At 37.0% G+C, this 23,495-nt stretch overlaps 2 protein-coding genes and 1 pseudogene across 6 annotated transcripts; 1 reads left to right on the top strand and 2 right to left on the bottom strand.

Moving 5' to 3' along the window:
• LOC117619202 (ras-related protein RABA4c) lies at positions 1–3,097 on the top strand. Of its 2 annotated transcripts, XR_004584538.1 has the most exons (3): positions 1–674; positions 2,123–2,623; positions 2,715–3,097. XR_004584538.1 is itself a non-coding variant. In XM_034349094.1 (2 exons), the coding sequence occupies exons 1-2, from the start codon at positions 448–450 to the stop codon at positions 2,565–2,567; spliced, it is 672 nt and encodes a 223-aa protein (XP_034204985.1). In that variant the 5' UTR covers positions 1–447; the 3' UTR covers positions 2,568–3,097. The 2 variants fall into 2 exon arrangements, 1 of the variants encoding a protein (XP_034204985.1); XM_034349094.1 differs by having other exon boundaries at positions 2,123–3,097.
• Positions 3,098–6,183: 3,086 nt separating this feature from the next.
• On the bottom strand, positions 6,184–12,314 carry LOC117620066 (annotated as a pseudogene).
• Positions 12,315–12,930: 616 nt separating this feature from the next.
• LOC117619258 (probable inactive ATP-dependent zinc metalloprotease FTSHI 4, chloroplastic) lies at positions 12,931–22,625 on the bottom strand. Of its 4 annotated transcripts, none has more exons than XM_034349167.1 (17): positions 22,109–22,625; positions 21,423–21,678; positions 20,444–20,819; positions 19,409–19,667; positions 19,018–19,149; positions 17,481–17,555; positions 17,284–17,409; positions 17,084–17,193; positions 16,914–16,992; positions 16,624–16,761; positions 16,425–16,536; positions 15,349–15,512; positions 15,144–15,249; positions 14,918–14,994; positions 14,256–14,399; positions 14,022–14,167; positions 12,931–13,473 (listed from the first exon to the last, which is right to left on the bottom strand). In XM_034349167.1, exons 1-16 carry the CDS (start codon positions 22,358–22,360, stop codon positions 14,024–14,026), a joined length of 2,550 nt encoding a protein of 849 aa, XP_034205058.1. In that variant the 5' UTR covers positions 22,361–22,625; the 3' UTR covers positions 12,931–13,473; positions 14,022–14,023. The 4 variants fall into 4 exon arrangements, with proteins under 4 accessions (XP_034205058.1, XP_034205057.1, XP_034205059.1 ...); XM_034349166.1 differs by having other exon boundaries at positions 12,931–13,470; positions 22,109–22,610; XM_034349168.1 differs by having other exon boundaries at positions 12,931–13,395; positions 22,109–22,589.
• Between the last annotated feature and the right edge of the window lie 870 nt (positions 22,626–23,495).

Raw genomic sequence — 23,495 nt, 5'->3', positions numbered from 1 at the left:
AATGATTTCATTAATTATTGTTAATCACTCTTTGACGAAGGGAAAAGAGAAACAAAAGCCGTTGTTCTCCAATGTCCGTTCCAACAGCAAATTTCCTTTCATTTCTGTAAAAATAATTTAATATTTACGCACAAATAGGGGGAGGAGGAAACATAACAGACCCCAAAACTCTTTGCTAGCTCAACTCTGCGAGTTTTCACTATCTTCTTCTACGCAATCGAAATATCTTTTCACATCTAAATTACACCGATTCGATCATATTCGCATACTGATCAATTGGTCTCGGTCTCCATTCCTTCATTTTCTTTTTCCTTTTTTTTTTTTCCTTCAAAAGTTTTATACGTGAGAAATACATTTGTTCCTCGTTCCTTTTTCGGTTTGTGTAATTATAATTTTTTTTTTTGGTGGGTTTATTAAGATTTGAAATTTAGACAAATATACAAGAAGATGTCGAATTTGCAAAGTAATTTCAATCAGAAGATCGACTACGTGTTCAAGGTGGTGCTGATCGGAGACTCAGCGGTGGGAAAGTCTCAGCTCTTGGCTCGTTTTGCTCGGAACGAGTTCAGCTTGGAGTCAAAAGCAACAATTGGGGTTGAGTTCCAGACTAAGACGCTCGTCATCGACCACAAAACCATCAAGGCCCAGATTTGGGACACCGCTGGTCAAGAAAGGTTAGCGCTTTTCTAATTTATTTGTATCTAATTATATAATTTAAGAAAGTTTCTGTGCTTTGGTGATTTGAGTTTTTTTGTGTGTGGGTTTTTTGTTGTTTACAATTTATTATGTGGGTTTGCTTGAATTTTATTTTGCGTTCTTGTTTGAGATGTGATCATGTGAATGATCACCACGACTTTGCTGAATTAGAATGGCAGTCCTTGTTTTGGTAAAGTCTTTAGCCCAAAACAACCCCTGCCCTGAAAAATTTGTGGAAATGTAGATATGAATCCAACATAATGAACAAGTTGTGGAACATTGCAAGATCTAGTAAACCCTGTTCAATATACCAGCAAAGTATTACCATAATTCAATACAATTTCCTCAAACACATAAAAATAGATGCTCGATAAACTGACATTCTCTGTGGGTTATAACAACGACGAATCACTGAATAAAGGAGTCGCCAACTAGACGTTATGATCACTCAAGATTGAACTAATATGCTCAGTAAGTGACCTGATATTTTAACTGCTGGGTGGAGCAAGTTTTGTTTCCAATTTATTAGCAAAGGATATTAGAAACACAAGACAGTCTTACTAATGGTTTTTTTTTTCTTTCTTTATTTCTATGTAAAAAGAAATAATGCAAAAGTTACCGATTTCTATGTATTCTAGGAAGCTAACAATTTAAACCAAAATAGTTTAAAGCTTAAACTATATGTGGGTGTGTGATTCGACCCTCTTGTGGTGAGGATGCTAGGATGGAAGGAGTGATATTGTGAGCTTGGTTACATGTAAAGGCCCAAGGAACTTAAGTTAGTTATTTACATTTAAAGTTATATTCAGTGTTTATGGTGATCCTAGTCCCATAGAGTTTTGGTGATATTGGATGTTTAAAGTTGTTGCAATATAGCAGTTAAAGGTATTCTTGTTGGAAAATTCTCATAGATTCGTTTCCCTTTTCTAACATAAAATCATTCCATAGTTATATTATTGTTTTAAGGGTGTTTTCCCAGCTGGTGGAGTATGCTAGTCAGGTTTCACCTCTGTTTTTCTTTTCTAAAATAAAACCTTTTCATAGTTGCTTTTGTTAAGATTTTTCATCTCCCTGCTAATGGAGTAAGCTGGATGGGCATGACCTCTGCTTTGATTGAAAAAAAAAAAAAAAAAAAAAGAAAAAGGAAATAAGGATTTCAAAAAGCTTTTCTTGAGCTGATATTTTTCACTACGCATGTTGCACTTTTATATGCAATTTGCACCTTGCTAGTAAGAGATTCTAATATACGTATAGTGTGTGTGTGGAGGTGGGGAGGGAATAAATAGATAGAGAGATCTATGTTTCATTTAGTTACCCAGACGTCTGTGTCTAACATGTAAAATGAACTCCTTTATTCTTGCCTCGAAGTCCATAGTCTTGTGCTTGTAAATTTTTATTCTTTTCACACTTCTGGTGCTGATCTCAGATACAGGGCGGTGACAAGTGCTTACTATAGAGGTTCAGTGGGGGCAATGCTGGTCTATGACATAACCAAGCATCAATCATTTGATCATGTAACCAAGTGGTTAGAGGAATTGAGGGGGCATGCTGACAGCAATATTGTCGTGATGCTTGTAGGTAACAAGTCTGACCTTGGAACACTTAGAGCTGTACCTTCTGAGGATGCGAAAGAGTTTGCCCAAAGGGAGAACCTATTCTTTATGGAGGCATCAGCACTTGAGGCTACTAATGTTGAATCTGCATTTATTACTGTCCTAACGGAAATTTATCGAATCCTTGGCAAGAAGTCCCTCATTGCCAATGACGAAGCAGAGTCGGAAGGGAGTGCCTCACTTCTCAAGGGTACAAAAATTGTTGTCCCTGGAAGAGAGCCCGAGCCTCAAGGAAATAGTTGTTGCTGGTCTTCATAGGATTGTAGCCTTTTAACCTTATCCTGTAACGTGGATTACTGCAGTTTATAGATCCTGTAATTTTCTTACCCTCTTTTCTTTAATTCCTTACCATTCAACTTCCAAGTTTGTCATTGTTTGACATGGTTACATTTTTCCATCTTTCAGGAGAGAATTGTAATACAGCTCGTGGTACATCTGGTAATTAGTTTCACCCTCTTCTTGTAAAAAGCTGTTGGCAGCTGACCGGAACAGAAATCTCGGACTCAAACACACAGTGATGTGATAAAATTGACATGTACTTGCATGTAGTTAAAGATCACATATATTTTATGATTTTTACAAGCATTTCGTGGGTGGAATAGTAAGGTTTTTTGGGTTTGCGCAGGAGCTCACACACCCACAAACATGTAACTACTAGACCAGACGATATGTAGCTCATGGGAAAATGAGCTTGAGTTTGGTTGTGGAAGAGTAGTATTTCACTATTTATTGAGTCTTACTTTTGATGCATGAATTGCTTTCGAAGTAATCGATTCAACATTCTGTGATGGAGTTTTTGGTAACAGTTAGAGCAGCTCATTCATACATGAATTGCCTTCAAATGATCGAAATTCATATTGAAATGTTTCAATTTGGCAGTCTAAGCTAAAATGTCATAACCATGATCATGAATATTTACGTCTACATCAAAAACCAGAGGAACTACTCAGTACCAGAAAAATAAATGAAAGTAAATATTAAGCGTGCATAATTTTCATTTAAAGCCGTATAAAAAACACATGATTTTCTACCTCCAAATTTCAAGCACATTGTATTTTATTGAACTCTCAGTCTATCAAAAAATTCTGTGCTGAAGTCGGCCATAGATGAAGAAAGAAAGAGACATGGACGAATAGTTGTAGAGGGACTTATTTACCTGTCCACATACTGTTTAGCTAAATCATAATGTTATATCCACCAACTATTATACCAACCTTTTGTTATCAACTGCTCTGGTATGTGATATGGCAATTCATGTCTCTTGTTACATCATCTATTTATAAAATTTTGTCAAAAGAAAAAAAAAGTATAGAAAACAAAATCATAGAAAATGGGCGGACTAAGGGACATGGACAATGATTACAATAGTCTCAAACTATTAATAAAAATGAAAGTATTATTGAGAAATACGTACGTATATGTACAAGTATTAAATAGAAAAATACTCAATTGTTTATAGGAATAATAACTCTAGAAAAGTAAAAAAAATTAAAAGAGGACAATAGAGACTTGGGTAATGTCCTACGATTAATGGATAAAGCTCTAAACTACTCTTATTTATTTAAAACTAAAATGGACAACAAAAAGTATAGCCACCCGGCTATACTATTAATTTGAATAAATATTAAAAAACAGAGTGTAGCGGAGCGACTATACTATTTAGAAAAATGATAATTTTGGCAAGTTGCAATTGAAAATTTTCACTGTTATGTAATATTTTACAATAATTTATTTTAATATTTTAACGTAAATTATTTTTATTCAATAATATGTTGAATTTATGTGTATAATACGTGAAGTTTGTGTGTATTATTGAAAATTTTGTATAAAAAAAAAAACCATGTATTAAACATGAAAAATACGTACATACGGGTATTTTATGTTTTCTTTTTATATAAAAAAACTTGTATTTTACTGAGTCGTTAAGACGTGTACGGAAAACGGAAGTATTATTGAAAAATACATAGGAATGTGTATAATACGAGTATTTAACGGAAAAATATACTGATACAAACTATGGAAAAACTACCATGAAGTATTATATGGAAAATGAAAGTATTATTGAGAAATATGAACGTAGATGTATAATACGAGTATTAAATGGAAAATATTAAATTTTTTATACAAATAATAACCCTGGAAATACTATTAATATGATTAAATATTAAAAAACGGAGTATCAACACGTGGCTATACTATTAATTTGAATAAATATAAAACACGGAGTATAGCCTCGAGGCTATACTATTATTTTGAAAAAATAAAAAATAAAAAACACAGCGTATAGCCGCTCGGCTATACTATTAAATTTAATAAAAATTTACAAAAACACTAGACTGCTATACTATTAATTTGAATAAATATTAAAAAACGGAGTGCTATACTGTTAATTTGAATAAATATTTAAATATTTAATAAATAATTTTTTTCCAGGGCTATACTATTAATTTGGAAAAAAAAAATTAAAAAAGCATTGAGTATAGCCGAACGGCTATACTATAAATTTACATGTATAATATGAGTATTAAATGGAAAATACTAAATTCTTTATACGAATAATAACCCTGGAAATACTATTAATATGAATAAATATTAAAAAACAGAGCATAGCCGCTCGGCTATACTATTAATTTGAATAAATATAAAATAAACAGCATATAGCCTTCCGGCTATACTATTATTTTGAAAAAAAAAATAATAATAATAAACAGAGTATAGCCGCTATTAAATTGAACAAAATTTTTTTTTTTTAAAAAAGGGAGTGCTATACAATTAATTTGAATAAATATTGAAAAATGGAGTATGGCCACACGGCTACACTATTAATTTGAAAAAAAATATTTAAAAATCACAGATTATAGCCGCTCGGCGATACTATTAATTTTAAAAATATGGAATAGCCGTACGGCTATACTATCAATTTGAATTTTTTTTTAAAGAGCAGAGTATAGCCGGGCGGCTATACTATCAAATTTGAATTTTTTTAAAACAAGCACGGAGTAGCACAAAGCATAGCCGCCCCGGCTATATTATTAATTTGAATAAATATTAAAAACGGAGAATACCCTGGCGGCTATATTTTTATGTTGGGATGAGAATGGATTAATGCCGGCGAATTTTTTAATTCAGTCAAAAACTTAAGCCGACGAAGATGTTGCCTGCCTGGGTTTGAAAAATAGTCAATGGGCAGATCCAATGCAAATCCCTTATTTAGTCTCTTCTTTGGGCCAACAATGGTGAAGTGTAACACGTTTTCTTATCTATACAAGTACTATATATATTAGAAATGGCTAGACCAATTCCTCTCCCTCCACCCCCATGATGCTGAGTACTCTTCCCCGGGCGCCTCAATATTTTGGTGCTTGCTACTCCTTGCTATGAGAGATGCTTGAATTCTTGCCCAGCAGACTTCCCCTCCAAAGAATGTGATTATATATGTACACATGATTGCTGTAATTTATTCAGATGTATCTAAGCTTGTGTATATGGAAGATGTTGGGTTTGGTTATTATGTGGTACGCAGTGAGTGAATTCTATAAAGAATACAAGAATATGCAACAATAATCAGCAGTTTTTTTTTTTCTTTTATTTGGTTTGTTCTTTTCAATTTATGAGACAAAACAATTACAATACAAGTGCTAAAAGTGTTTCGATCAAGTTGTTATTTACACTTTAAAAAAGTTATTGTACACTACGTTTATTTGCTACTTCATCAAATTGATACAAAGAAGTGTGTATAATATAGTGTATGATTCAATTGACAATTCAATCTGTATATGGTGTATCAAACGATCCCTAAGTATGCTCAATTATTTAAGCACCACATGACAAAGTGGATATATAGGCAACTTGTAAGGTTTCACAGTATAGAAAACTATATAGAAGAGACAAACGGGTTGAAGTGAATGATAGGAAGCAATTCAAGTGGGTAAGCCATTGGTAAACTTATGCCTGCTCCAATCTCCATATTAACCTTATTAGCCTCATCACCATCTCCTTTTCTCCCAACCTTCTAATCAAAGCATTGAACCATGGTTGCAATTGCAGTGTTCACCAAGATAAGCGCCACCGCGGAGCCAGGGCACCGCCTCCGCCCCCCGCCAAAGGGAGCATAGTTGAAGTTCTGTTCGTTGGTTTGAGGACCTTGATCATTGTACTCCACACTATCATGTACCTGATTAGAGGAAGCCAAGAACCTCTCGGGACAAAATTCATTGGGGCTGTCCCAAATCTCTGGATCTCTCATAATTGCATACACATTGATGGCCACCATAACTCCTTGGGGGATATCAAAGCCTTTGATTTTACAATTTTGACGGCATTTTCTTATGACCACAGGAGATGGAGGGTAGAGTCTTAAGGATTCCCTCACAACTGCTTGCAAGTAAGGGAGATTGGGAATGTCCGTTTCCCCAACTAGTCTGGAATTTCCTACCACCGATTTTATCTCTTGCCTGACCTTGTTGAATATGTCAGGGTGGTTGATGAGCTCGGCCATCGTCCATTGCATGGTCTCTGTGAAGGAAATTGTGCCCCCAATGAATAGGTCCTAGCTAGCACCACAAAAGCATAAAATTCGAACCAGTGAGACAGATTGTACTATAATTGACTAGCTAGTTTGACAAGGCATCTCTATTGGAAATGTCAAAATGAAAAATAGAATTTAAAATGAGGTCAAATTCACATGCAGGTAGGGTTGGTCATCGGCCGGCTTTTTCTTCAGCCCATCAGACCTCGAATGATGACCCCTACATGCAAGTGGAGAGTCCAAGACAGATTTGACTTATCTATTTGAGCATTTTGCTCCTTTAAGAGCAACTCCACCCATTTGCCCTTAGTCATGGCAAGAGGGGAGTTAGGACAGCCACTATTCACATGAATAGTAATTGCCCTTGTAAATAGTATTTTGTGTTTCCATCCGTTGCCATGGCAAAGGAAAATTACTATTCATTTTTTTGTTTTTTTCACAAAATTTTTTACCTCAATAATTAATTTGGATAATATTTTCGGGTTCTTACGTGTCAAGACTATTCATAATCAGATAAAATTTTCGGATAAGATTTTTGGGTTCAAATTTCGGATAAATTTGGGTTCAAATTTCGGATAAATTTGGGTTCAAATTTCGGATAAATTTGGGTTCAAATTTCAGATAAGATATTCATCCAATCAAATCAAGCCACGTGGCATCTCTATATTGCCAAAATTTTCTATAAAACCAGAGGCTCAGCTCATACCTTTCACACCACATCTTTCTATATTTTCATTTCTCAGAGTTTAGAATTCATACTCCATTCATTCTCAATGGAAGATTTTAGGAGATGCTTGGAGAGGCAAGAGCGAGAAACAAATGAGAGAAATCATAGAGCAAATGAAATCAATATGTTGCAGAGAGAAGTCGATGAACAAGTTGTCATAGTAGTGGCTTTGCAAGATGAAGAGAACCAAGGTCGTTGTCGTGGTTCACAAGTCGGCCGCCGCTGGAATGTGGACAGACATAGGCATTCTCGGGGTTATTGGAAGATTATTTTATCCCAACTTCTCTTGTACTCTGATGTTGATTTTCGAAGGCGATTTAGAATGCAACCCCATTTGTTCAATAAAGTCATGCATGATATTTGCAATTATGATGCATACTTTGTTCAAAAGTGTGATGCTGCTGGGGTTTTGGGACTTCTTCCGGAGCAAAAGCTTACAGCTGTTATACGAATGTTGGCTTATGGAGCATCTGCTGATCAGGTGGATGAGATTGCCCGGATGGGGAAGTCCACTACGTTGGAGGCTTTGGTAAGATTTTGTCAAGCAGTTGAAACTCTGTACACTAGGGACTACCTGTGTAGACCTACTCCAGGGACCTCCAACGACTTCTACAAAAAGCCGAAGCTCGAGGATTTCCAGGAATGATTGGTAGCATCGACTGCATGCACTGGCAATGGAAGAATTGCCCAACTGCCTTGCAAGGTGATTACGGAGAATAGAAAAGGCCAAAAAAGTATCATCCTTGAAGCCGTTGCTGGCTTCGACACATGGGTTTGGCATGCCTTCTTCGGAGTTGCCGGATCCCAAAATGACCTCAACGTGCTGGGTCAATCCCCGGTCTTCAACGTTGTTTTGAGAGGCCAAGGCCCCAATATCACCTATCAAGTCAACAATACAGTCTACCAGACGGGGTATTATCTAGCTGACGGCATCTACCTGAGGTGGACCACATTTGTCAAATTCAAATCCATTCTGAATCCCCGATCCCAGAAGCAAAAATTATTTGCTACCTATCAAGAAGGATACAGGAAAGATGTCGAAAGGTGTTTTGGCATCCTTCAAGCTCGGTGGTTGATTATTCGAGGTGCGGCCTGTATGTTTGATGAGGAGATCCTCCGAAGCATTATGATGACTTGCATCATCCTCTATAATATGATTGTGGAGGATGAGTACGATTATGATGCTTTAAAGGTCTACGAACCGGATCCAATGAACACGGCCTTGACATAGATTTATGAAAGGCCCATGGGGCCAAGTGGAGAACCATTTGAGCCGGAACCGTTGGTTAGGGATGGTTATTTCATGACCCGATCGATGATGCAATCTTCGTATATTCATGATCAAGTTACTTGAGAGATGAAAGGCAATGAAGATGAATGATGGAGCATAGATGTTTTGGTTATGTTTTATTTAGTTATGGTTTGGTTGTGTTGTTTTTTATTTATTATGGTTTGGTTGTGGTTTGTTATTATTATTGTGCCTTGTTTGTAGTTTATTTTATTTTAATTATGTTTTGTTTGATGTATGGAATATGTTGAATAAAAAGGTATTTTATTGAATGCTTTGTTTATTAAATAAAGAAATCCAATACAAGTCATTAACAATTACTACTACTAAAATAAAATACATGAATTACAACAACTTTAATAGAAAACATGAAAAATACAAATACATAAAAGGTATGCCAACTAATTTAATGGTTTTCATCATTTAACCAATCCGTGTTGCTATGCCCATCATCCTGGAAAAGTCTTCTTCGCATAACATCCCTTCGTTCTAACTTCCAAAATTGTTTTCTTTCCGGGGACATATGGCTTGTATCCATCGCCATGGTTTCCCTATCCATCTTGTACATATCTATTTTGCGCAAATACTCCCTTTCTTGTGCATACTCGGCTTGAATTGCCATCTCGTTCTCTTGGTGTTTCTGTTCCATTTCAATTCTTATGGCGTTCTGCCTTGCAATTTCCTCCAAAAAATTTGAATTATTATTGCTCAAATTACCCACTTTCTTTCCTTTGCAGCCTTTCGGCCAATTGGCCTTGGCTCCTTTTCGATGGGTGAGTCTTGACTCATAGGGGAATCGAGAGGTGAATTCGATGTCATTGAATCATGGAGTGGCATCTCGTTTAACACAACGGCGAGACCCGTGGGAATAATTCTGAGCGTTTGCAATATTTCACCACCTCCCAACATTCAAAATGGTTGAAACTTTTTTTGCCTTGCCCAGTTGCACCAAACCACATCTGTGCTTGAATCATCTATTTTTTTATATAAAAAATTGGAAATGCAAGAAGTATTTAAAATATATTGGATATGCAAGTAACAAAAAAACATAATAATAATGGAAGCAATTAACCTTACAAATAAATTGGAAGTGCAAGAAATATTAAGAAACAATTGGAAATGCAAGAAATATTAACAAAATATTGAAAATGCAATAAATATATATATATATATATATTAGGACATTAAACTTAATAAAACGAAAATTACAAAATACTTACCTCGTTACTAAGATTTTCCCCGCTTCTATGGTTGTCCATCGCTTTTGCCAAGACATCTCTCCATTTTCCCAAGTCTTTATTGAGAATTTTCCACCTACTAGACAATGTCATTTCCGTTCGAGTCGACCCCGGAATTTTTTCACAAAATTCGGCATGAATTTTTTTCCACATATGAAAAAATTTCATCTCATTGCCTAACACGAGACTATGACAAACTTGGAGCCAAGCCTCAGACAAGGAAACATCTTCCATGGTGCTTCACGCCCCTCCGGTTTCGGTAGAAGAAGCCATAAAGATAAGAACTAAAAATACAAGGTGAAGGAGAGGAAAATGTTGAGTATAAAGAGTGAATAATAGTAGAAGTAGAAGAAAATGTATGAGGATTGGTGTTGAAAGTGAAGGATATTGATAGATATTTATAGAAAAAAAAAATCAGAATTTTTTTAGTATTTTTTAAAAAAATTTCGATTTTTTTTTCATAATTTTATTGCCAAAAAAATGCCAGCCGTTGGATTGGAGGAGGAGAAGCAGATCGAAGCGCTGGGGACGTGCCACGTGGCTTCTACTCGTTGGAGCTTGCGCAGGGCTAACGTCAGTGCATGAGAGTTTAAATTTTTTTTACCGTTGCACGCGCCAACGATAAAAAAAAATACAAACCGCGCGATGACATCGTGCATGACGTCATCAACCTTCGGGCTCGAGCTCGGGCTAAACTGGCCTGAGGGCTAGCCCGACTTCATGGGTCCCACTCCCAACCAGGCCCTGGGCTCCTCGCTGAAACGTCGGTTTTCTTTTTTTTCTCCCCCCAGCCTTGGGCTTAGCCCTTCGCTGGAGTTGCTCTAAGAGATTTTAAGGTTGCACTTTCGACCAAAAAGAAGATTTAAGGTTGCACAGTTCACCTGGCAATCGATATTCTGGGTGGAAATGGTATGAACGTTCAAACAAGTACTAGATTTATAACCCTCGTAGTAAGTTAGTAACAAGGCTGAACAAAAGGGAAACAATTACAATACATCGATTGAGACAAAACATCAAATAAGGTTGGTTCAAAAAGAGGAGGCTAGCTCCAAGAAAACTAAGGCTTGTTTTCCAGGTTTTCCCTTCTCTCCTTCTTGATGTTATTAACTTGTAGCTATATATATTTTCCGGAGTTAGATGGGACGGGCTAAAATGTAAAATTTTAACAAGACATGGGCTAATTTGTGTTGAAGAAAACTCAATCCAAGCTGAAACAAAATGAGAGAGGGAGAGAGAGAGAGAGAGAGAGAGAGGATGAGAGTAAAATAAGACTACTTACAAGCAAGAAAGCCTTAATTTGAGTTCTGGTAATTTTGAGCTCAGCTTAATCATCCTGATACACCTTCAACAGCAAGTCCATGAAATCTAACTCCTTTCTCTCCCCCTTCTTCTCATGCTCCTTCAACATCTCCTCCAAAAGCTCATCAAACTCCAAGGACACTTCAGCAAGCTGCTTCCCATAAAGCCAGAACCCCAACCTCTTCAATGGTCCCAACACATCCCCATAGGACACCTTTGTCGCCAACCCAAGTGTCCTCATCATCATCTCCCTAATCCTCGCCGCCTCATTGCCATTCTCCGAACAGCTTGTGTTCATCACCATCTTGCAAGTGGAGTTGTTAGTAAGCTTCATGAGCTCACCACCCAAATCCACAACCTCTTTATTCTCAGCACTCTCAATCAATTTTTTACAAGAATTACCAGTTTCTACGTGCCTGGTATTGCACGAGCGTTCCAGCTGCCGCAGTGCAAACAATTCTGTCATGCAGATCTTCTTCATGAACTTCCAATAGTCCCCATACTCGGCACCAAAAAAACCTGAGTTCCCGTACAGTAGCTCATCTGCTAAAGCAAATGCCAGGCGATCTGCGAAAGCAAGGTATTAGGTTTTGAAGATCTCGGTGGCCATGGAGGCTGACGAAACAAGGAGCATTCTAGAAGCGCCGAGGCGGAGGTTAAGGAGAGGGCCATATTTAGTGGAGAGATTTTGGAAGGAGATGGCTTGGTGAGCTGTGGTTAGATGATGAAGGTGGCAAATTACTGGGAGGGCCGGAGGGCTTGGAGGAGGATGAAGTTGAGGGGTTGGCTTGGTGGAGTATTTGTTGAACAAGGATCTAATTGGCTTGGTGGAGTTTTTGTTGAATAAAGATCTAAGTAGGAGGGTTGAGAGATAGCATACGAGGAAGTAGAGAAGGTAGTGTTGGGCATCGCTTATTGTTGCCATAGCTATTTGATGTTAGGAAATTGGATTATCTACAACTCAACAAGACATAGTTCAATTGCCTTGGTTGCATTATTGCTTTGCAAATTTCACAGATGAGCTTAATTCAAGAGCTGGCAAGGATGACCTGATTTGCATTCTTTACATGAAATTTATTTTTGCTGATGTCACATGAGATTCTGTTTGCATGAAATTCATTTTTCCTGATGTCACATGAGATTCTTCTAATTGAAAAATACTTTCGTTCAACTTTGAAAGGCACCATTCATCTTCATCGTGCAACATCGTTTTAATCATGATTTTTATGCAAGGAAACTCCCAAGACCGACCAACATTTTCACTTTTTACTAAAACTCTTCCCAATTGCCTTCTATCTTGAACGTCACTCAATAATAATGGTGCTTTTTATCTTTATTATTTAGCCTTTTTTTTTTGGTCTGGTTGCACGACTTTTTTTTTTTCTGTCAACTTAATGATGATGCACTGCATTTTCTGAGCAAAAATTTGTGGAAAGCTGCCACAAACAATGGCTTCCAAGTCCTCTCTCTGGTTCATATGGTATTGCTTATAAAACGAAAATAGGAAAAGTTTTTTAACCCATACAGAGAGCTCATAGGAGTGGTGGAGAAGAAACTGCATTAAGCGGAAAGTCTTGGAATTAATACACTTCATCAAGTCTCAGTTCCTTCCCATACAAGCCTCTTTTGTTCCTTGGGAAATAAATTCTTGAGCTACTTCTCCTCAGTAAAGCTGTAGCCCATATGAACGTATTGGTAACTCATTTCAAAGTAATTCAAAACTGCCCTGCATGCAGTACCCACTGAAAACAAAACCTGCTGCTTTTCATAATCACTTTTCTTTGCTACAGCATTATAATCGTCGTTTCGCCTTTTATCCAATCCTCGTATCATCAACAAATTAATTTTGTTCGAACCCCTACTTTTAGTATCACTTTGAATGTCTTGATAACCTGTTCTATAAACTACAGTTCGCCGGATGATGATTATGATTACCTGTGCTTTTCGTCATAGCACAGAACAGTCATCTTCGTTGAAATTCATCTGACAATGCCGCCAACTCCATCCTATATACTCGAGGATAAATCATGAGTTCAACCATCCTCTGATCTCACAAAACAGGCTTTTTACAAGAAACGTTCCTGCTAAGGAAACGATATCAGAGATTCTACATGTTAGCGAAATGAACTCAATTAATTCACTAAAACCAAGGACCCTGCGAACGTCAACCTAGGAAAATACCCTTTTACCAAGGAAAGTGCCTTGCATGTTAGGCTGCACCCCTTAAGTGCAGTGGATTTCAAGAAAAATCCCTGCTCAGTGTTTATGGTATAAGCATAGTTGAAATAAATCTTAAAACATGTTACTATTGCTTAGTTGAATTACATTTCGCAGGCTATATGGGCAGAAAGGCTGACGTATAACTGGTACAAGTGTGAATGTTGCTGGAAGAGTGAAATGATGGAAAGTGCACAAAAGTTGGGCTTCCAACCAAAAAAAAAACACATTCCTAGGAAATATTTTCTAATTAGGTATATGACTACAAAAAGGTAAAGTTGTATTTTTATTTATTTATTTATTTTCTAAAATTACCGTTCTTAATAGGGGGGCCATTCAAGATAAGTGTAAAAGGGAAATAATAAGTAAAATTAATTAAAAGATATAGCATTTCCAGTACAGAAAAGATACTTACTTTCAGAAGAAATGGCTGGCCATTAAAAGTTGTGGGACCTCTTTGTCTTCTTCAACCTCTGCCGAAGCTTCAGCTTTAATTTCTTGAACCCTTTCATCCCATATGTTATCTATCAGCTTCCAAGTTTTATCATTGACTCGTTGGGTCTGCAAAAAGAATTAGACAACAATTGGCTAGCATGATGACAAAACATTGCAATAGAAAAACCCCGGTACAGCATAATTCTCTAGATACCTCCATAGGGCGGGGCGCACCAAAGGTTGAAAATCCAGCATTTCCAGGTGAAAATGTAACTCTCCCGGGGAGTGTGACCCCATGGATTCCCCATCGCCCAGCGTAAATTAGGGCTCCATATTCATCAACCGGCTTCACTGCAGGCTGAAGAATGAGCAAGAACAAATGCTTCAAATGCACACATCATTGGAGATGCCAAGGCAATAGAAGTTCAATAATCGTCTATTCATGGACCCAAAGTTTAAACACTTCTATTAGATTGTGAACATTTTCTAGATAAATGAAGGTTCCTCTACATATCTTACATCATCAACACTGACGGGGGAAAGATGTATTGGATCAGCAGGAGTGTACTAAGAATCACAGAAGGGTGAACTCACATTTATATAGATCAATAAAAGATAGCTTTTCATTTGAATTGTCAGCCGCATTAATTTAGAATAAACATAAACTACTGATGAATGAGAGGAAAGACAAGGAATGTACCTATGAAAAAAAATGAAAGAAAATAGTTTCAGATACCTCACTCTAATTCAAAATAATTATGTCCAGAATTATCATGTAAACATTAAGAAATTCAACACTTATCCATATGAAAAAGACGAGCCCACAAATACAGCAGGCCATAACAATTACTATCCAACGCTATGTTTAAGATCTACCTGAGGTATTCGAGGAGACCTTTTATATATGTCCCAAATTTCTTCAGCTTTAATCTCTCCCTTTTCAAGTAAAATATCTGCATGACATGAAAGCATTGAGCCAACCACCAAGTAGTGCATGATTACAACTTGACTAAGTATGGAAGCTCAACCTCTCACACAACCAAAGTCTAACCAACAACTTACTTATTTTTTAATTTTCAATTGAATCAAACAGATTAATAACCTGTAATTGTCTCTACAGCTGAATGGTACTCCCTTAGTACAGATGAACATTTTCCCTCAGCATAACGCATATATTCATCTCGAAGTGCTTCAAGCTTGGCTGCAAGCTGTTTTAAATTCACAAATTACTGAAGCTATTTGGGTCCTCCAGAAAAGTAATTTTTTCTGAAATGATACAGAATGTAACTCAAATCTATGAAGCATACATTTGGCACAAGATCACTTTGATTCCTGTAGTATACTTTCCCATATGCTGTCATTCCTGTCTGCAGAATAAGAAATTCTGCAAGCCTCGAAGCTTCTAATGTGGCCTTTGCAGAGATCCAACACAAGTTGTCAACTCCAAACATCTCCTCCTCAATAACTCTAGCTACAAATTAGGGCAATCAGTAAGCCATATCACTTCCTTTCTGCAGTTGTGCGATTAGATTTAACAAGAAAACCAAAAAGTAAAAAATGAACAGAAGCAGAAGCAGAATAAATTCATCCAGGTACCATTGCTTAATAATCAGGTTCATATCAAGGAGCGAGCCTTACAACTCCTGGTTCAACATCAAAAGCACTGATGCATAAGTCATGTAGACCAAAACCAATAGACATGGGGTCACTTCAGGCCTAAATTCAGCTGTAGGTGCTACTTTGATTTTATATCAATAAGCTGTCGCTTATCCTAACCCTAAAATCTTAGCAGTAAAGTTCAAATAATTTGAATGCTTTCTATAAACTTAAAGAACCCTTCTCCAGGGGCTTAGATAACACCCTTTGTAATCTCCTTTCAAATAATTGTTAAGATTTATTTTGTACATAAGAAATAAGGTTGAAGGTTGCCTACAAAGGTTTGCTCATGATGCAGGACAGTGCAAGGGTGTGCGTCTGTGACTGCTAATTTTCAGGGTTAGTAGATGGGCTCATAAATTGATAAATCAAAAACTAGTCTCTTTTAATTTCCTAATTATTGCATTACCAATTTACCACGGACACTTCTCTTTGGACCAAAAAATACCAAAAGTTTTCAGAAATTAAAACACAGTTTGAATGCAGGTTTTCACATATGCACTCGAGCTTGGTCCATAAACGCTAGAGTCTACAGAAAACATGTCACAGGATGATCGAACATATGTTATTGTAATATTTGTGTGATAAAAGGTTAACCATTTTTAAGATATTTGAATGAGTGAAAAGAGAAACATATTTATAAAAAAAACTCCAGCATGATGAGCGAGAAAGACAAACATAGCTCTCAAAAGTGAACTTACTAACAAGACAAATTTTTTTGACTTACGAGCACATGCACGCACTATAGAGTTTACAAAATCCGATTTTCTTGAGAAGACCTTCCCCGATATTTCAGTGTAGCGCATATTTGGCTGACTACGGATGGATTTTATATCTGTCTGAAGAAGATAGAAAATATGAAATTAGCATGTTGGTAGACACAAAAATACATGCAACACACAGTAAAACAAAGTAGAACAATTAACCTCAGTGAAAGGGTGGTATGGATCAGGAAAGTAGCAGGCAAGGACAGCAACAGCTGCTTCTCGATATGCCAATCTCAGTTTTAGTTCCTCTGGAATTTCAGTACTATCTTCCTGACCCGTTTCAAACGTGCCCTTTTGCTGCAAATTGATAAACAAATACATGAACATGTGAGGCAGTAAGCCAGTCTATATAATTAGTTTACTCAAGTTATGTTGTTAGGGGAGCGGGAACAGGGGGTGCATAATATCGCCCAAAAAGGGATAGCTGGATGGGGAAAAACTCCACCAACCCTTTTCAAAGCCTCCAGAAGCTCTTCTCGTCCGATGAAATCTAAGTCCTTCCTGGCAGTCAAAATTCCAGCTTCATTCCTGTCAGGTGATGGGAAAAATGTAAGCATCAGTGCATCACTCTCTTGTTACTGAATTGAAAATTTTAACTACCAATTAGGAATAAAATTACAGTATGTTCTGCAACTCTGCACCCGTGAAATCCTCCGTAAGCTCTGCAATTTCCTGAAGGAGAACCTCCTTCTCCTCTTCAGAACGAAAAAATTTATTTCTAGCATGCACCTATTCGCATAAAAAGTAGAACGTTATGCAAGGACTAGACAAATTTCAGAAGCTAGAGTTTCTAATGCTAGAAGCAATTAAAAAAAACACCTTCAAGATGGCCAGTCTACCATCCTTTGATGGCAAACCAACTCTTATAATCTTGTCAAAGCGGCCCTTTCTCAATAGAGCAGGATCAAGGATATCTAATCTATTTGTTGCACCTATAACTAGCACCTGAAAAAGACAAAATTAGCAGCAAATATACAAAATTTCCTTTTCAATTCAAGGAGGAAGAGAATACATACCTGTGAGGTAAACTCTTTAAATCCATCCATCTCTGTTAGTATCTGAAGCAGGCCTTGTTCCCTTTCTGCACCACCCTTCATAGGACAATTGCAGAGACCAAAAACGATGGTGTGAATTATAATCATGAAATCAACTAAAGATTCTTAAATTCAAAATGGCACCAGTGAACTAATTCATCAACTTCATAAAGAATGAACATGTATAAGTGCCTATTTGGAAGTCTGTTTGGCACCAATAAAATGAACGACAATTACATCTGTTTGGGTAAAACCATCACACATTTTTGAATTATCGAATCTGCAACTGCAACTTGAAAACGTGGCACTCATAAAACTTTTGCAAAAATGTGAAGCTAAATGATGATTTTTTTTATAAATAAAAATGTAAAAAATTGTATAAATGGGTACAGCAATTTTTCCCTGATAACTATTGTTGAAGAATATAAGTCCCACATTGAAAACTTGACTAAATAAACATATAATGAATGGTTACACTACTAATACCATTGAGGCCTTTTGTGATAACACCTACTGGGCTTTGTAAGTGGTTAAGTTGGGGATAATATCAGTGTTGCTAGTCGTGGGCCACTGACCCGTATCTCTGAAATTTAACATGGTATCAAATCTGGTTGATTGACTGGGCCCAAATTACTAGGCCTTTACCCTTACCCCTTACTCCTTACCCAACATGTGGTGTTCACATGTTGGGCTTGAATATTTACCCTTACCCAATACATGGTGTTCACGTGTTGGCTTGAATATTTGAATCCGATGTGGACTTGGCTCCATGTGTAGCCCACTATGTGGTGGTCCCACGTGAGGGATTGAAGAATATAAGACCCACATCGGAAACTTGACTAAATAAACATATAATGAACGGTTACACTACTAATATCACCGAGGCCTTTTGTGATAAAACCCCACACCTACGGGGCTTTGTTGGTGTTGCTAGTAGTGGGTCGTTGGCCCATCTCTATGAAATTTAACTACTACTATAATCACAAGATAAACCAACATTTCTATAATCAGTACACTCCTAGTTTTTGCATGTTGATTTGTATTTTCATAAGAAACAAAATATTTTATTGAAATTAAACTGATTATGTTTGCAGGGGACACTTTTTCCACTGTTCACATAATAAGATCTAGAGTGCATAAATCTCTATCATATCTGTACCATTATTAAAGCACCATGCATGCAATGGTACAGAATAATAGCAAAATGATATGTATATCATGGGCAATGTAAATAAAACAAAAACAAACAGACTTTAGAAGAATATAAAACCCAAGAAAAGCCGTTGTAAAGCCTTGTCTATCTTTCAAGGCTAATGCAGTAAGACCACACAAGAATGAAAATTAAAAATAAAAATAAAAGCAACTGCCAACCATTAATTCATTATTTTTCGTCTCCCCTTCTTTTCTTTATGAAGATGTAGGAAAGAAAAAGAAAACAAAACTGTGTGTGTGTGTGTGTGAGAGAGAGAGAGAGAGAGAGAGAGAGAGAGAGAGAGGGAAACAATATCTATTGACTTACCCCACCAATATCAGGTCCACCACGTTTGCTACCAATGGCATCTATCTCATCAATAAATATAATGGATGGTGAGAATTTTCTGGCACTAGCAAATAAATCTTTGACACGAGATGCTGCAACACCTACAAACATCTGGAGAAAATTTAAGTTAGATTATCTTCTTTTACCAATAAAGCAGCACAGTATTGATTGTGCTGTATGGAGACAACACCCAATTATATGCCTCTAAGAAGGCATTATAATAAAGTATTGTAATAACTGTTCCAGGTAAATGCTAAAAATATCTACATGCATTTTAATAACATGCTGTTTGATCCTCATAAAATTTTGTTTTTCAAAGGCATTTAATCCTTTCCATTTCAAAACCATGACTTCAAAAATCTGCTCAGACCTCTACAAAATCAGTGCCATTTGCTGCAAAGAAAGGCAGTCCTGCTTCGCCAGCAATAGCTTTAGCCAGAAGTGTTTTGCCAGTTCCTGGAGGTCCATGAAGAAGTACACCTTTTGGGCAATAGATGCCTTTGTCTTGAAACTCTTCATCATTCTTTAAAATTCTAACGATCTCCTGCAGTTCCCACTTTATATATTCCTGGCCAGCAAAATCATCAAAGGTAATGCCAGTAGATTCTTCTGCTGATATAAATTTTGCCCTGGTGGAAAAGCAACTATAATTAGGACCCAGAAAAGGTGATTGTTAGCAGAATTTGATGCCCCAATTAAATACACGATTATTGTGCACATTGTCATGTTCTAATTTTGCAGGCTGCTCCAAACATCATGTTCTGAAAAATTGAACTATCTAAAGAATCTTGACATGTTCTCAATTTGTTTTATAAACAGAATAACAGAGCAAGTATTGTCCAAGTTATTTTCCCCATCAAAATGAAAACACCCGTAAGTCAAACAGCCAACTAACTCTTCTTATTAAAACATCCCACTAACTCTAACGACAGAAGGGCATAATGAACTATGAAAAAAATCTGTCCCAAGACCCCCTTTGAACAACTATATGAGTTTTATAAATCAATAATATATGAAACCAATTCCAAAAATGCTTGACAATGCCCCAAACAACAAGCGACCTAGCAGTTTCTGAATATTAGGTTACCTCTAAATTATAGCATAAAACTATAAAACCATCTCAAAAGATATTGGATTCAAACGGACAGCACAGAGGTGAGCATAGCTTGGCTGTTTCAGATATAATTTTCCTTGAAAACTTAATGTATAATGACCCCAAGTAACTTTAAGAGTTACTAAAATTTATGGGGTACATCAACTCAAGTCAAATTTACTAAGTTTTTTAGTCCATAATAATTTAGCAAAAATAATCCTTAAAAAAAGGGTGATCTTGTCAGCTATCCACAAGCAAACTGGGACCAAAATGAAGCATCCAACATGTCACCAAGAATTACTCTCCACATACCGGCTCTTGCCTAATGATCCAAGTGCACGACGCTTGAGCGGCTGCCTGGTTTTTTTGCTAGGAGTTCCTAAATCACAAGGTATTAACTTTGCATAAATTGGCCGCATCATGTTGTCAATCCAGAGATACAATACAATAGACAACGCAAGCCGCATAGACCATATGACTGCAGTTGCAACTGTAGAATATATTTCAGCAGGTACTGTATCAACATTCAGAACCTCAACATTTACTATTTGCTGATGCAACTTCTGCCAAACATCATTCCAACTGTCTATTGGCATCCGGTCAACAACATGACGCCGAAAAATAACCTCCTTTTTTGAATTTCCTTTTGCTCCTTCCATTTTCTCATCTTTGTAGTAAGGTAGAATCACTGCAGAAGTAGGCCATTATTGAGCGCAATGATTTAAAGGAATAAAGATGACACGTTTACAAACTAGGCAATGTGCTGGCATATGCAACTATCACCAGAGAGAGAAAGAACCAAAGAGGTAAATGTGTTTCAGAGGTTACAACAGATTTTTCTGATAAGAAACAAAAATTCATTATAAAGAGAAAGAACAGAAAACACAGGGAACAAGGTGTACAAAAAACAAAACATTTAAAGCAAAACTAATTCACAACCACATTCCAATCAGAATAAAAAACATGAAAAGACCAAAGCTTAAAATCTAAAGAAACTGAAGCCCATAAGTCTGTGCCCAATGAAACATGATGATACATACAAATACCCAATAGCAAAAGAACTCCATCTTACTCCATCTTTTAATGGATAAGATACACCATTAAATGCATCAGATATTTGAAAGCAACAACTGCATTGACTAAAAGCGAGGCAAGGAAATATTTTGGTGCATGGAAATTAAAAGAAGAAAAAAATTGAGAACAATGACCTAAATTTGAACAATAGCAGCAAATGAAAAAAGTACCAGGAACACAATTTAAATCGCATTAGATAAGAAAACAAAAATTCTACCTGATATTGTTTGGCCATAGTTTGAGTACTCCATAAACTGGACGTTATTTGAGTTCAGGAGTCTCCAAAAGTCACTGAAGTCAATCCTGTGTGAGTTCTCAGGATCCCACTCTGATCCCCTTAACTTCCCACGCATAATCAACAAGGCCCTGCTCCAATTTGAAGCCATGACAAGCTGTCTCTCTAACTGCATATTCGCCTTGTTATCAAGTTCTTCTAACTCATTTATCCTTTGTTTCTCTGCATCCTTCAATTTCTATAAATTAAGAAGAACTAATAAGTAAAAGAATCCAAATAACTGTCAATGAACAAGTTTTCCTTTTGGATTCATTGAATTAGTCTTCTAACTCAAACAAACCAGCACAAATCAAACTTACCATTAAGATTCATCCTTTTCCTTCATTTTCCCAATCCCCAAACAGATTATATACAAATCCCCACAAACACATAACCAAAACCACCGTCGTACGACCACAATTGACTGTCAACAAAAAATATGAAAACCTTATTTTCCAATGATTAGAACAGCATATGAAGCCGAATTACTTTCTTAATTCTTCACATTCATTATATTCCCGTGAATTTCCCAATACCTAAACAGACCCAAACAAGATAAACTACAACAACCCATCACCAAAAGACACACAAGCAACAAAAATCTGAAGAAAAAAAATATATATATATACCTCAAAAGCCCCAACGACCGAGTTCGTCGTTCCTAAATCGATATCTTCAACTTTCTTGTTGACTATGCGAAGCGGTCCGACTCTTCTAACGAAATTGGATGTCGAGGTCATAAACATAAAGCCATTTGACGGCGAAGTTTGGCCCAGTCTCTGACCTAAAAACAAATCCCTTGGGGTTGTGAAATTGGGGCTCTTGAATGAAGAACCATGCGCAGTGCCCAGGACATTGATTTGAGCCGTGTAGGGAGTCATCACTGAGAATTTTCGGGCGAATCAGGGCTTTTCGTTCATCGCAACTATGAGAGTCTTGTCCCAGCGCACTGGAAGCTTCTTAGACAAGGCAAGGATCGAAAATGTGATTCGGCTTGACCTAATGAAGGATAATAGTTGGCCTTCGCAAACTTATGCTCGGTCGAGACTTGATGTTGAATAACGACGATGTCGGAGGAGATGTTTCGGGACGAACCAAGTGAAGTGAAGTGAAGTGAAGGGAGGAGATAAGGGGAAAGAAGAGAAACAAGTGCAGGGGTTTTTGGAATGTTCTATTGCCCGTTATGAATTTTCTTTTTTCTTTTTTTTTTTCTTTTTTTTTCAAGTGCTGCTAAAATTAACTGACCACACCATACAACCAAACAATTTATTAAATTACTAAGAGCAATTCTCCCACTAGGGTCCAACCCTGGCAAAAGGGGGCCTGAGCCCCATTTCGCGATTCCACCGGCTTAAGTGCCCGAGCAATGTGCGGGGGCCACTAAACTAAGAAGGCCCAAAGGCAAAACGAGCCTGAGCTCATGCATGAGGGGTGATGACATCAGCGCAGGGGATTTAAATTTTTTTACCGGTAGCGCGTCGTGCACGTGCCAACCATAAAAAAATTTGAACTTCGCGTGTGCTGACGCCAGGCTGGCATCAACGCTGCTTTCCGCCAACGATTACAAGCCATGTGTCGCATCCTGGTGTATCCGATCATAATTTTTCCTCAAATCCAATGGCTGCGATTTTTTGTGTGAAAAAAATTTTAAAAGAAAAAAATTTAAAACAATACCCGAAAATTCTGAAATGGGGCTGCATTCTATATCGCCCTTGAAAATTAACAGTAGAGTACAACGATTTTGGGATAAAGTAATCTTTAAAAAGATTCTTACTCCGAGAATGTTTACGTCTATCCACGTTCGAGCCACGACCAACTTGTGAACCACCGTGGTGGTCTTGGCTTAATAGATGAAGCATACCCCCTACTATGGCAACTTGTTCATCATCTTCTTCCTCCTCCCTTTCTTCTTCAGCTCGTCTGCACCTTCTTTCTTTCATTTCTTGCTCTTGCCTCTCCAAGCACCTCCTCATGTAAAACATTGAGAGTAGACTATGAAATTTAAAATATGAGAAA

This window comes from Prunus dulcis, chromosome 2, assembly GCF_902201215.1.
Source record: "Prunus dulcis chromosome 2, ALMONDv2, whole genome shotgun sequence".
Taxonomy (NCBI): domain Eukaryota; kingdom Viridiplantae; phylum Streptophyta; class Magnoliopsida; order Rosales; family Rosaceae; genus Prunus; species Prunus dulcis.
The sequence above is the reverse complement of the archived record's forward strand: the minus strand, read 5'-3'. Positions and strand labels throughout refer to the sequence as shown.